Source organism: Equus quagga, chromosome 4 (genome assembly GCF_021613505.1).
Source record: "Equus quagga isolate Etosha38 chromosome 4, UCLA_HA_Equagga_1.0, whole genome shotgun sequence".
NCBI lineage: Eukaryota > Metazoa > Chordata > Mammalia > Perissodactyla > Equidae > Equus > Equus quagga.
The window spans coordinates 98,101,968-98,117,268 of NC_060270.1; the positions used below are offsets into that span (position 1 = coordinate 98,101,968).

The 15,301-nt window shown below is 36.1% G+C and overlaps 1 protein-coding gene across 2 annotated transcripts in view; it reads left to right on the plus strand.

Moving 5' to 3' along the window:
• The window catches only part of GPD2 (glycerol-3-phosphate dehydrogenase 2), a 135,264-nt gene extending 121,406 nt beyond the window's left edge, over positions 1-13,858 (plus strand). The window contains exons 14-18 of one of the 2 annotated variants that reach the window (XM_046659043.1): positions 6,787-6,899; positions 6,984-7,062; positions 7,290-7,388; positions 10,481-10,602; positions 12,572-13,858. In XM_046659043.1, the coding sequence (XP_046514999.1) occupies positions 6,787-6,899; positions 6,984-7,062; positions 7,290-7,388; positions 10,481-10,602; positions 12,572-12,575 (417 nt within the window). In that variant the 3' untranslated portion in view covers positions 12,576-13,858. Of the gene's footprint in view, positions 1-6,786; positions 6,900-6,983; positions 7,063-7,289; positions 7,389-10,480 lie in introns of both variants that reach the window. The other variant, XM_046659042.1, reaches the window with a different exon arrangement.
• The last annotated feature ends 1,443 nt before the right edge of the window (positions 13,859-15,301 follow it).

Sequence of the window (15,301 nt, forward strand, 5' to 3'; positions counted from 1 at the left end):
GTGAGATTGGAGAAGGCGTGAGAAGACTTAAGAGAGAGTTGTGACTCAGAAAGTAAGGGAGAAAATATTTCAAGAAGAGGAAAATAATCTACTGTATCACACGTTGCTGATAGATATAGTAAGATGAGGACAAGTACTTCGCGAATTCCTTTGCTAACACACACTCTTTCCTACTCAGAGTAACGCCAACGTTGGTAAAATGGTTACAAGGCCCTCTGTTGTTTGGCCACCACCTCTCTGATCCCCCTGGTCTTTCTTATCATTCATTCACTCCCCTCCAACCCAGGGTCGAGTCTCTTTTCCTTATTTAAGCCTTGCTGATCCCTCTGTCTGGAATATTTTCCCCTAGCTATCCTCATGGCCAACTCCCTTACTTCCAATTGGTCTCTACTCCAGAGAGGCCTTCCTTAACGGGGCTGAATAAAGGGGCAAACCTGTCCCCCTCCATCTGAATGGCATTTTTTACCCCTTTCTCTATTTTTCCCTTTAGGATCGGTTCGTATTTGACATACCATATTTTTAGTTGTTTGTTATTTATTGTCTGTCTCTTCTCCAGGAAATAAGCTTCCCAGAGGAGAGGACATGATCTGTTTTATTTCTGTTCCCTCAGTGCCTGGTGTATAGCAGGCCCTAAATAAATGTCTGTTGAATGAGTGAATGAACATTCTTGAGCGTCTATGTCATATGCTGAAGGTGTAAGGAAGGCCTGGGCATAGTTCTTGTCCTTAAAGCATTCTCATTCTGGTGTAGATTCCGAAAGATGGCAATATCATATCACAGTCACCTAGGAAATGTTGAGAAAAAGGTCAGATTTCGAGGCTTGACTTTAGACTACCAGACTCAGAGTCTTTAGGGGTGGAACCATGGCCCTCCATTTAAAAAATTCTCTTCTAGTAATTTTAATTCAGTGTGTGTGATCTACTGGTGGTAGAAATCACTGGTTGACAAGAATTCCTTAATCATCGCCACAACTCTGTCGGGCATACCCTTTACTCCCATTTTATAGTTGAGGAAACAGGCTCAGGGGGCAAGTTCCAGTCAGAGTTCATCCGAATAGTAAATTATACAGCTAAGATTGAAACCAGGTATTGTGATCCCAGAGCATAGGCTTTCCCCACCCTGCCCTGATTCGTCTGCATTGGCTGGACTGGTTTATAAGGTCTTCCAGTTTTGAATTTTGGTTTGCTCAACTAAAGCTATACAGAGGCAACCCAAGAATGAAACTTACTCCTGTGCTACTGCCAATCATTTTTACCATATAGATGAATTGGGGATAATGTGTTCCTGTGAAAATTATGGTTGGAATGGTTTGAATATGCAGGAAGATATTTTGTGCCAGGAATTCAGGCTGTAGGAGGTAGGAAGGAGAAAGAAAATTCTGTAAACTGGTCGTGTTTGGCCCTCCCGAAGAAACTAGATTTAACTTCTGTTCAAATTTTATGAGTAGTTTGTGTACTCAGAAATATTCTCCCATCCCCCTCAACAAAGTAACAAAAATAAAAGACCTAAAGATACTACTCAGCATCTGAGACATAGGAGTATTAATGAGCACTGTGGACAGTCTAGAGAGGACAAAGGAGAAGGAAAAAAAAGAATTAAAGGTTAGAAAGCTGGACTTCTGAGAAAAGGTTAAAAGCACTGGGATTATTTAACTTGCAAAAGTGAAAGAGGAACAAGGTGATAAATAACTCTCTGTAGATGAATTGTGCTTGTTTTTACCAGTCAATACTTAATGAGTGACTTGTATACTGAGCATTATACCACATATTTTAGAGGAATAATAAATGGCTCATAGTTTCAAGGATCTTGAAATCTAATCGAGTGGTTGCAACTCATATATACCTTAGAAATATATGTGTATTTTCCAAAATTTAGAGAAAGATTTAGAGAACTCAAGATCAAATCAATGAACTTGGAAGAACGGATTAGGGGAGAAGGCGTTGTCTAGGGGAGTAGAGGGTTGATAGAGGAGTTGGTGGGGACATTTAGAGAACCAGATATTACCAAATTGTGTGCTACATCAAAAGATGACTACATGGTCAAAAGAGTTTGGGAAATTCTAAGTTAAAGAAATGAAACCATTTTCTTTAGTGCAGATTGCTTGGTGCCTTCAAAATGCTTACGTACGTTGTCAGTTTCCAAAAGGGAACTTATTCAGATATAGAGCCAACTCTCACTTTTTGGAAGGGCTTGTCGAGAGGGAGCCCTAAGCCACTGCTTAGGATGTGTTTTGGGCAACGTTGCCAGAGTATTTGATAAGGTAGATTTTATCACCTTTAGACAAAGCATACATTTCATTGAGAGACTTTAAAGAGAAGGCCACTTAAGTAGATTGAGAGAGTCTCACCAAAAGAAATTCTTTCAAAATCGACTCCCATGAGGAGGGAGAAAAAGGAGGCTAGTGAAGAAATGGAATGACTCTGAACAAAGCAAATTCATAAACACCAAATCTGAAACAGATGGAAGACGAGCACTCAAGAATGAAAGGGTATCCAGGAATACGGATGTACATGAACAGTATCAGGAATTGACTGAGTGTTGGACAAAATACTAAGAACACCAAAAGTAGCTTAAAAATGGAAAAGAATGCAAGTAAGACCTAACCTAGATCACTGCAGAAGGTGACTGGCACCACAGTCTTGAATGCTGGAGAAAAGAGAAAACTTTTCAATTCATATTTTAATACCAATTTGTTTTTCTTTTTTTCTTTTTTGTCAAAGAGAATGATTTTCAGTGTGAGAAGAGCAAAATAAATATTGGTAAGAGGAAATAGATATTCAAACAGGAGGCCACTCTAAATGAGTCTGTGTGCCAGTGCAGAAAAATGATACCTCAGAGTACTTGGAGAATTTGCAGATGGGATTTATTTAACTACTGTTGAGCTTTAAAAAATAGGAATAGAAGCAAAAGATAGAAGGTCGGCAGATGTAGTACCAAACTCTAAAAGGGGAAAGGAGAGAAAAATATAGTTTGTCACCTATAAACCCAGTGGTCTTGACATGATCTTGGGCAGTTTTCTAGATTACAGCATTTTAAGTTTATTTTATAAACATCTAGCAAGAAATAGTGATCACTGAAAGCTAGGAAGGAGTCATTTAGCAAAAATCATTTCAAACATCTAATTTTCGGAAGGAGCAACAGGATGGTTAGATCAGAGAAATATTATGCTCATAATATATTTAGATTCCATAAAGCATTTTATGAAGCCCCATGTGATATCTTTTTAAAATTGGCAGATTTGTAGTTGTCAAATGGTCACTATTGGCCTCAGAAGAAATCTCTGGGAGCAGGTCATTAGTACTCTGTCCTTGGTCTTGACCTAGTCTACCTTGGTTCAAGTGCTTAGATTACAATGTTGATAGCATGCATTCTTGGTCTATCAATAATAAGAAACTGGAGGGAGAGTGAATGTTTGATGACAAATTGACGCAAGGGGTGAAATTTCATTACGTATAATTTAATAGAGATAAATGGCAAACCTTGCATTAGGTAGAAAAACAACTCCATCCATTCACGATAAATTTGACAAGGCTTAACAGTAGCACATGCAAAAAAGAAATATGGTTTTTGTTAACTGTGAATTCACAGCAATTAAAAGTGGCTGCCCCCACATACAATTGCAATCTTAAGCAGTGTTGATAGAAATCATACCTCCAGATTGATGAAGCTGATAGTTACTCTTTTCTAGATACTTGCCAGATGTCTGTTGGAGTATTGTACTTTTTTTATTATTCGGGTCATATTGCTTTATAGCATTGTCTCATTTCCAGGTGTACATTATTATATATCAGTTTCTGTATAGACTGCATCATGCTCGCCTCCAATAGTCTAGTTTTTATCTGTCACCGCACATATGTGCCCCTTTACCCCTTTTACCCTACCCCCTACCCCCTTCCCCTCTGGAAACCACTAATCTGTTCTGCTTATCCATGTGTTTGTTTAGCTTCCACATGTGAGTGCAATCATACAGTGTTTATCTTTCGCTTTCTGACTTATTTCACTTCACATAACACCCTCAAGGTCCATCCATGTTGTTGCAAATGGGACAATTTCGTCTTTTTTTGTGGCTGAGTAGTATTCCATTGTGTGTGTGTGTGTGTGTGTGTGTGTGTGTGTGTATATATATCCCACATCTTCTTTATCCATCATCAGTTGATGGGCACTTGGGTTGCTTCTACATCTTGGCTGTTGTGAATAAGGCTGCAGTAAACATAGGGGTGCATAAATCTCTTTGAATCATTGATTTCATGTTCTTTGGATAAATACCAAGTAGTGGGATAGCTGGATCATATGGTACTTCTATTTTTAATTTTTTGAGAAATTGGAGTATTGTATTTGGTTCTGATAATTGTATTATATGACAGGCCAGTTGTGGTTTGGAAGAAATTATCCAGCATGGTGTGGGGATTTGAACTCTTGTCTTATGCAGAAGAGTAGTTCTAGACTTAAAGACAACTCTTAAGGAGGAAAGCACATGATTCTATCTTTAAATATTTGTTGTGCTGTGATACAGAAGATAAAAGTAGACTTTAAAAAACATTACTGTAGGAAAATTTTGCTGATCCCAAACAAATTGGAGGAATTGCAAAGAAATGTGCTTAATCTCAATATAAACCTTTTCAGCAATTGGAGCCATCCCTTTATGGGCTAGTTTCAGTAGTATTGAGTTCCTTCCCTACTGCTGGAGTTCTTTAGATGAAGACCTCATGCTTCCATTTTTGGGATGTTGTAAAGAAAATGTGGAGTTAGGGAGGTACCTTGGGTAACTTCTAGGGAGAAAATCCCCTCCAGCTTTGAAATTCCATGATTTCCTTGCTTGATGGAGAGTGGATAAATTACATATGCAATGAAGGGACATGTATCAAAGAAGAGCTTGTTCTCAGGGGGAACATCAGAGATGGCATTTCCTAGGAGATGAATCTTGAACCAGTTTTGTAGAAAATGACTGGCAAAATTGGTGCAATAGAAACAATAATTTTATTTATAAGTGGTAGATTTTCTTGTGTGAAGAGGCTAATCTGCCAGTGAAGAATGCCCTTGGTGACTTCACAGAGAATTTTATGTATACCTTATATATATTGTGTGTATGTATATATAATAGATTTTTATAATGTATGTTATATATTATATACATATATTTTTTAGCTGAGAGAGTTTTTTAGCATGCCTAACTTTTTGTTTTGATATGTAAGAGTGTTAAGGTAGAATAACAAGTTGGGAATGCTAAAAAATTCTCTCAACTAAAAAAATATATATATGGTATAAATAAATAAATATTTATAAATATTTATAAATAAAATATATATTATATATTATATATATATATATTTCTCCTAAGAGACAGGAAAGTAGGAAGGAAATAATCTCAGAAAAAAAGTTTATCTTCCCAAGAAAAAGGAGCAAAGGGACTTGTTACTGACATAAGCAAAGACCTATAAACACATTTGATGCATGTGCATGTGCCATTGCTTTATTTGCCTTATTTCACTTTACACTGGCACTATTCTACAGACCAGAATTTGGATCTGTAAATTGACTTACTAAGATCCTTTGATGGGAAGTCTGGGGAATTTAAGACTTGTATTAGTAAGCTTGTTCTAGCTTATGGTATATAACAAATAGCTTCAAAATCTCATTGGTTTACCATAGCAAGCACTTATTTTTCACTCATATTACATGAAGGCTGCATGTTAGTTGCTGTCCTCTTCTCTGTATTCCAGACTGGCTTCAGATGTCTGTTAGTCATACCCTTCTCATGCCACGAGAGCAAGAGAGACTAAGCAAAACTGCAGTTGCTTTTAAAGCTTGTACTTGAAAGTGGCATATATCATATCCGTTCATGTTCCATTGGTCAAAGTAAATCACATATCCCAGCTCACATCAATGGGTTGAGAATACTTTGAGCGGAGAAGCATGTGTGTATACTATAGGTATATATAAAAGAGAGGAAGGAGATATTTGTAAACAATATACAATATAATAGAGTCACTTTGGAAGTTCTTAATTGGGAGACTGACATGAAAACTAAGAAAGACAGTGTTCTTGGCAATAAGTAGTATCAATTGAGACTGGGGACATTTGAAAACAAGAAAAGTAACTATTCAGGGAAGCTCATTTCTTCTCGTGACTCTGTAACTTCCACCAAATCCTCAGCATCCTAGTGACAAAATTTCAGAATAGCTAATCCCATGATGTCTGTGTTGGTACTGTGGGACACATTGTAGTCATTGTTCAAGTCGTAGATATCTTCTTCACTTCTAGTTTCTTTTTTGGCACCAAACCACAAGGATTTGGTCTTGTAGATTTTGCTAGTAAATACTGTGGAAGAATATTCAGCAGTAAAAAGAAACAAAATATTAAAACATGCAACAACATGAATGAATCTCAGAATCATTATGCGATGTGAAAACCATCAAACACAAAAGACCACCTGAACTCTTTTATACGGAGTTCTAGAAAAGGCAAAACTCTGGCATCAAAAAGCAGATCAGTGGTTGCCTTGGGCTAGAAGTCAGGGGAAGGGATCAACTGCAAATGAGGAAGAGGAAGCTTTTTAGGGCGATAGAGATCTTCTGCATCTTGATTGTGGTAGAGTATCCATCAAACTGTATACCTAAAATAGGGGAATTTTATTGAAGATAAATTATACTTCAATAGAACTGGAAGAAATAAAAAAATTGTACTGGTCAGAAAAGTGAGGATGAGTTTCCTTTTAGAAAACCACAAGGAGAAAAAAATCAATAATTCTTTCCATAAATCTTTGAACTTTGTGTGTTTGTGTTTTAGGAAGAACTTGAAACAGCCAGGAAGTTTCTGTATTATGAAATGGGCTATAAATCTCGATCAGAACAGTTAACAGATCGCTCTGAAATTAGCCTACGGCCTTCAGACGTTGACAGGTACTTCTAATAAGTTTCTATATCTCTCTTTTTTATCTTCACCCACATAAGTATATTTTTCCATTATTCAATGTTGTGTTCCAGGTATAAGAAGAGATTTCATAAGTTTGATGCAGACCAAAAGGGTTTTATTACCATTGTTGATGTTCAACGTGTATTAGAGGTAATATTTTTTTGGTTCAATTTAATAGAAGAAGAATGTATTAGGTAATTATATTAGGTAATTTTTAGGTATATTAGGTAAAGATTATATTAGGTAATTTTTTCTCATCTGTTGCTTTGTATAAGTAATATTTCTTTATTCATTTTTTGAAAGGTTGATAACATTAATAAAAGGCTATGCACAATTTTTAATTAAACCTCATTATTTTTTGCTTTCATTTTATTTAGAGTATCAATGTTCAAATGGATGAAAATACACTACACGAAATTCTGAATGAAGTAGATTTGAACAAAAATGGACAGGTTGAACTCAATGAATTTTTGCAGGTGAGTTGTGGTGAAAGGAAACAGGTGTATTTGCTTTCTATCCTTTGGTTGTTAATGGCTGTTCAAGACTGGATTTTTAAGTCCACATAGTTGTCACTCCATTCTGAAAAAGAAGAAAGCTTGAAGCCAGCAAAGATTGATTTGTCTGCCCTCAAAGATAAGGCTCTACGTGGTCCGTGTTCTTTTTCTTTCTTTTTATGAGACACATTCTGTTATGTTGGGCAATTTAGATTAAATCCAAATTAATTATGGCTCAAAGGGCTGAATAAGAAGTATTCTTTTAAAAAAGTATGCTGTGGAATACCATTGCCAGACCACTTTTTACCTGCTTCAAAAGAGGCAACACAATCTTCCTAAGATGGAAAGTAATATTTTTATGGAGGAAGTTTAAAAAAATCGTGGCTGTATTCATTTGAGAATCATATTCACTTGAGAACCTGAAATGTAATTATTATATTCTTACATTATAAAGAGCCTGAAAAGCAAAAGAAAGGAAACTGGGGTCAAGACCATATAATTCAAGCATTTCTATTTCCAATTTTCCACTTACGCAAGGCTCAATGGTTTAATCGTAACCGTGAAGGAAGTAAATTTTGTTACTTTTACTTCAAACAGGATGTTACACATCATTCCTTAAAAGAAAGAAATTCAACAACCCCGTACATTATTTGTAGCTGTCCATAGGACTCTAGTCATGTGAAGAATGTATTGGTTTCCAAGCAGCTAGGTTTTTTTCTTTAGTGCTTCTTGGGCAGGTATTTCAAATGAATGCCAGGTCTTGCTTGCACTATGGCAATGATGAATGCTGAACATGAAATAAATTAATGCTGGGGATTTTGGTCAATGTCAGCCCTTTCTTCACTGTGTCAAGTTAAACAAACAAGATCAAGGCAAAGGAAATGGTAATTGTCTCTCTGGAGATGAGCTGCAGATAAGAGCATTGTTGAATCTAAATGCAGAAAATTTTCACAGGTTGTGTCCAGCATTCCAAAAAAGAATGTTTGGTTCCTTACCATGGTGTTTAACTAACTGCATGTTTTAAATTGAGTTTAAAATTTGTGCTTAGGAATTAGAAATCATTCAATACATTTTTTGTCTAGTTTTTTCTCGAGAGGATTATATTGTTTATCTCAAGATTTTAGAAAACTTTTCTTCAAGGAAATAGCTTATGCTTCATTTCATGAGTGTTGTAAATAAACAACAGCATTTAGGATTGAAAAATGTGGAGTTTTAGAAACAATAAGAATCTAATTTTATGGACATGCTATGTGGTTTGTGTTTTAAGTAATTTTTCTGAGCGCAATAGAATTAAACACATAGAAAAACCATCTTTAGGTTTTCTTGTAGTTTCTTAATAACTGAGTATTTCTTGTCCAATTCTAAATGAAAGAGACTATTCATGCTTCTGCTAAGTACAAATACACAGTGTAATTTTTAACTAAAAAAATGGTGATTGTATTTCTCATGAAATATATTCACACCCAAATGTTATTTTTTTCATGTAATATGGTTTCAAGTTACGTGTAGTGTTTAAAGAAAACTTTCAATTTTTAAAAGCTAGTACATCATGCAATTTTTATGGATAGAGAAAAAAACTCTAGCTCTGATAAACTTTGAAGGTCTTCATGGAATCAGACACAAAACAATGCACAATAAGTTGTTCTGTATTTAGATGTCAGCATTCTTTATGTTACTGCATTCATCGGATGTAAAGTAAATTTTCAGGGTTTTTTAAGTAAAATATTTTCCTTTCTTAAAGATTAAGAGCCCATGTTGATCCCATTAAACATCTTTTTAAATATAGATATGGTTTTTCAATAATCCTTCTAGAAGGATCACTATAGATATTGGGTGGTTACATGACTTTATTTTTAGAGTCGGGCTCTAATGACACTTCTGCATGTAGGAGTCCATCTCTAATAAGCAATAGCTTGTGAAACAGCTTTTAATAAGGTCATGAAATTCTGATCCAGCCACTTGGCAGATGCCTCTGACTCTTATTCATTTTTAAGAAATATATTTCTGTTGGCTAAAAACTATAACCCTAAAAATATTTTGAGAATTTATATATTTCTGATGAATGGCTAAATCAGTTCTTTTAAAAATAAAGATTGGGGAAGTGAGATCAAGAAAAGCAAATAGTTAAAACCACATCAACTTGAAAAGGAAAAAAAAATCCCCATGCTCATAATTGCAAAGTGCCTTCCAGATTAAAGGCCTTTGCCCGCTGACTGCATGTAATTTCAAGACTAATTCTGATTTTATCCATTGGATAAAAATGAATTAGCTAAAATCTGGGCTGTGGAGTGCTTTTAATTCTTAAGGTAGATTTCTGGGTCCATTTTCAAGGACTTAAATGTAAATTACTTTAAAAAGTCTTTAAGGAATTTGGATTTAGGGGACTTGAAGTCATCAAGTACAGTAACACTAAAAAAAAGTAGTTAAATATAAGTCATGGTTTTTTTTCAATCCCTGAGATTCTAAATTGTTGTTTTCTTTTTTTTTTTTTTGAGGAAGATTAGCCCTGAGCTAACTACTGCCAATCCTCCTCTTTTTGCTGAGGAAGACTGGCCCTGAGCTAACATCCATGCCCATCTTCCTCTGCTTTATATGTGGGACGCCTACCACAGCATGGCTTTTGCCAAGCGGTGCCATGTCCGCACCCGGGATCCGAACCAGCAAACCCCGGGCTGCTGAGAAGCGGAACGTGTGCACTTAACTGCTGCGCCACCTGGCAGACCCCTGTTTTAAGATTTTTAAATAGAATTAAAAATCTAATATTTGAGTTGCTCAAAAAATCTGTGCCCTGCGCACATGAAGGGGCAAAAAGTGATGCGTTCGATTTGCGTTTAAAGTCAGGCTCATTTGCTAGATAGGGAGAGTTTTTGCAGCAGTGGTGGAATGCCAGCCCCTTCTTCACCTTCTGAAATGTTCAAAAATTATGCTCTTCTTATTCGAGCTGTAGTACTTGCTATGGTTTTTGACGGAGCACTTAATTACCTCTGCCTGCTGCAAAGGTAACCGTGAAAATGCCATGAATAAGGGAGGAAGCTGGCCTGCCTTCTGAATCTCTTGCATGTTTTCTCTTTAAGCTGATGAGTGCCATTCAAAAAGGAAGAGTGTCCGGAAGCCGGCTTGCTATACTAATGAAAACTGCAGAAGAGAACCTGGACAGGAGAGTTCCCATTCCGGTGGACCGAAGTTGTGGAGGATTGTGAGTCTGAGCAGTAAATCCACAGCCAACAAACATAGGAACAACAAAGCATCACGTAACAAAAACCAGAGATGACTCACACTCCTCCAAAATAGTGGATCTGGGTAGCTGCCTTTTTTAACACTGGGAAACATTCCAAAGCTTTAGGATGTCGATGTATACCCTTTATTTGTATTTGCCATTCAATCTAACTTCTAAAAAGCATATTTTCTCTTTTTTTTCATTTTCAATGCACACTGATTTAATCTTTTGCATCCATTTTGTGACCTGTTAGACTGGACGTGCTTCCTTTTTGTTTGTTTATTCATTTATTCTAAATCAGTTGTAGAGGCAGAATATTTTGGGAGAAATTGAAAAAAGAAGCTAGAAGAATTATGTTACATGCAGAAAGCTCTGGACATTAAGCTTGTAGAGAATGTTTGTTCTTAAAAGAAATGGAGTGGGGAGTGACCTATTGAAATGATAGGGTTTCTGGAGACTTCTCAGCCCCTTCTTCCTCCAGTGTGTCTGCCTTCCTCATCCAAACAGGATTGTACAATTTTATATCTAGAGCATGTCTGGAAGAACTGGAGTGGGAAGAAAAAGTTTAGATCTGGTTACAGGAGTGAGTCTCAAAGAGAAACTCTGAAAGCTTCCAGAATCACAGGTATAAGATAAGGATAGCGTTGACATTTGCTGGGAGCTACGGTGATAGTTTCATCTCAGCAATTCCTTTTTTTTTCCCCAGTCACTGCTGGTTTTTCTTTGACTATTATAGTTGCCAGGAAGATCCTTGCTTTTTTTACTTTAAAACCAGCATTTAAGTGGCAAGTTGGATGTAATGGGATGAGATTAAACTTCTCAAATCTTTACAGTAGTAATAAATTTAAGGATTAAAAACCTGTGTTTATATATCCACATATGATAGCACAATTTTCAATCCCCAAATCCTAAATCTTGGAGCATGTGAGATTGTCAAACATAGCCTATTTTGCTTAGTTTATTGCATCATTTTTTGTGAGTATTTGTAAACAGTAAAAGAGGATAGAAATAGCCTTTAGTTAACTTTACTTATAATTATTTGTAAAAAGGCACAATACTGCAATATTCAAGGTCATTGTGGTTGCTTAAACTCTTTCTCTTTCTGTAGTCAATGGAAAAGTTCTCAATCAACCAAAAAGAAAACCACACGCAACACACATTCACACCCCCCCCCCGCACACACACACATAGAGACACACAACAAAAACAGAAATCAATCTGCATTGAATTTAACAAATAATTTACTGAATTTAAAGGGCCAGTTTGGTATGCTTTTGCAATATTTTGGTGGCTTTTAACCAGTCATCTGAATATTTATTCATTATGCTTCCTCTTGTGCGATTGTCTACTTTTTTGTTTTTTAAGATCAAGTTGTGTATGTAATAGGAAATGTAGCCCTTTATTTAATGCCAGATTTTCATTGCACAGACTTCAGGTCTTAGTTTCTTAAACTGGTACATAAAACACTTTTGTGCTGTTATTTCTATTGGTGTCCACATTGTAGGACATCTTTATGCCTCATTCAAGTGGGGTATGAGCCTGTATGTCATGATATAAACACTGGAAGTTCACTCACCTAAGCCCCTCCTCTCACCCCAAAGCAAACAGCTCGGATAGCATCTTAACTCATTTTGTTTTTAAATGAACTTTAGACTTGTTACTTCCTAAAGGAAAACCTAAAACAGAGCAAATGATGCTGCCAGGTATCACTGTGAACTTTTTTCTTTGAAGGTGTGAAACTTTTACACTGTGTTTTATTCTCTTTTATTTTATTTTTCTTAATAATGGAAGCGTGTGGCTTTGTAATTTAGTGTTTTACGATCAAGACAATAAATTTCACTGTTCAGAACCAAGTGACACTTAATAGATAGAAGAGCTGTCCTTTAAAACATCGTAGATGATGTACACAATATAGTACATTGTGCTCTCTCTCTCTTTCTTTTTCTAGTTAGAGCAAGATAACGGTGACTTATGTCCTTCCTGAATCCCTCACAGTAGGGACTGGGCTTCTCCCCTGACGGGCCTGGGCGGAACTGTATTTGTAAAACAGGCCTTGTTTGTGCACGCTTTGCTATGAGTGAAGTTCCTTTAAGGACAAAGGAAAGCGCACTTTTCCTCTTTTGAGCATATCTGCTTTTGCTTAAAATCTGCTAATTCTAAAACATACGCTCCTTCACCAATCCCAGAGACTCGACTTGGAAATGAGCTGGTTCCGAGACTTTACTGTGAATAAAGCACCCCCGCACTTTTGTGTAAGTTCTTAATGAAACTTGTACAGCTTCTTTACCTGATCTCAGAAAAAGAGAAAAGAAATAGAGGGCTAAGTCCCTTCAAAATCTATTCCAAGCGCAAAAAATTTTTTTCTTTTCGTATGAATGTGGTATTAGATGATTCTGTTGGAGTGGGAGTCGGGTGTGCAGAGATTGTCTTTTATCATCAAGTGGTTTATTTCAAGAGCCCATAAGGGGATTCAGGTGAAGGAACCCTCATCTGTGGTGGAGAGCTGGATGCCCCTTTAAATAGCCCGTACCGCGGTCATAACAACGGTGATAATGCTGGATTATTTGTGAAGCCAAGGTTGTCTGCCTTATAGCCATCATACTGTTTGCAATATTCTTGCTTTCAATCAGTTTATCCTGAGTGTAACTTTAGGATTTCTACTATTAAATGCATGCTTCCTATTCTGCTTTAGTTTCTACGTTTGTTTTGTCTTTTTCAAAATATGTAGCTTACTCTTTTATACAACAAAAATTTTATTCTGACTTTTACTAAACATACTGTATGAATAATCATTGATCTTATTTCCTTTTTTATGCATTTGTAAAGATTTTTGGCATATGAATGTAATAATGTTGAAGTCAATGACGCTATAATTTGCACTGTTTTGCATCCTATCAACCCTTTTGAGGGAGTTAAAAAGCCCTATTGTGTTTTTAAAGAATATCAAGTGTAAGTCCAGTACTGGAGGGGATATACTCACTGCATGTTTTCATATGTGGCACTTTTATGTATTGTGTTGGGTTATTGTTCTGGATTGGACTGTTAAATACTATGTTTGAGGCTGGGTTGTCATTTTTATAACTGTCTTGGTGTTTTATCGCCATTATTTATTACTTTTGATATACAGAATGAGCTGCATGCATTTATAGAGCAATAAGAGGGTGTATTTAATGTGCCTTGTTTTTAACTGAATAGGAACTGAAAGCATGAATCAATAAAACTGATTAAAATGGTCCATTTGCTGGCATTTTGATGTTACCTGCAGTCAGAGAAATAACTTGGATTACTGTTGAAGTTTACAAAAAAGTTTGAAAATATTTTCACAAACTATATCCTTAATGGCACTTACACATTAATCCTTTTAGCTTGAAATTTTGTAATTTTATCTCAAAAGTGAATCTCTGCATAGACAGATGTAATTTTCTGAGACTGCCAGAATTATTTGTATTAATTTGTTGCTGGAGCCTTTAGGGCATGACTTCTGTATTTGTGCAATCCTATTCTAAAATTGCATCCATCCTATTACAACTCTGTTGAATTCTTTTTTTCCTTTCTTTTTTTTTTTGTTTCTTTTTTGTCAACCAGAGCCTTTCAGCCTGAGCGTTCCCAGGCACACTGATGAATTTTATCATAACTAAAATCAATAGAAATGAATGGGAAAGATTACATAATCCATTTTGATCATCTTACATGTCAAGTTAGTGCAGGGTTGCCAAGTGTTGATAAATGCTCTGACAGAAAAAATGCTATATATTTTCATTGTCAGTAAATCAGTAAAGCTGTTACCAGTTTTAACACAAATTTTCTAATGCCCGTGTTATCTTATTGGTTTTAATTTACGCATATACATGGAGCATATTCTCCAATTGTGGTTTAGATGCGCTCTTCCTGGCTTTACACGCTCAAAGGCATGCGTGAGCTTCTGAAGGTTCTTTGAAATTGTATAGAATCCCCCAAAGCGATGGCTCCCAGACAGACTTGTAACAATGAATTGCTTCTTCGGTGCCTGCAAAAAAATATTATAGCAGCTCAAAATTGTTCATTGATCCGGCTTATCAAATTTTATAGCACTTTAAAATTTGTCAAGATAAAATTTGTCAAAATACATTGCTCCTGGTTTTTTGAAATGTATAAAACTTATCGTAATCAAAGAAAGGGAAATGGATACTAACATCCATATTTTGCACTCTTTGTCAACGCTGCATTATCACTGGTGTTAGATTTCACCCGATGACGTTTGACTTATGAAGGGAGGAAATAACACAAATTTTAAATTGATATGGCACCCTCATACTGAGAGGATTTCTGGATAGGAGATGGAGTTGATGAGTGGTTTGTGCCTGTACTGTGTATTTCAGGTCTCTAATTAGCTACCAAACTTGTGAAATTCATGCATCTAACATGATGCATGTGAGCCATGATGACACCAGAGAAGTTCTGCAGATCCTGTGCTGAGAAAGTGGAGGGACCTTTGCGAAACTCAATAAACAGCTTTGCATTTTGTTAAATACCTGATCCAGAATCATAAGGTTTCTTTGATCTAATCAAAATAACGCTTTAACCAAAATTTTTAAGGCCGTCTTCCTTCTCCTCATTTGGCATCAAATTGCGTTGCTTAGCCAACCGCACCATTGGTCTCCTGTCGGTTAACTGTGGTCAGGTTGGAATTGCTTGAAAC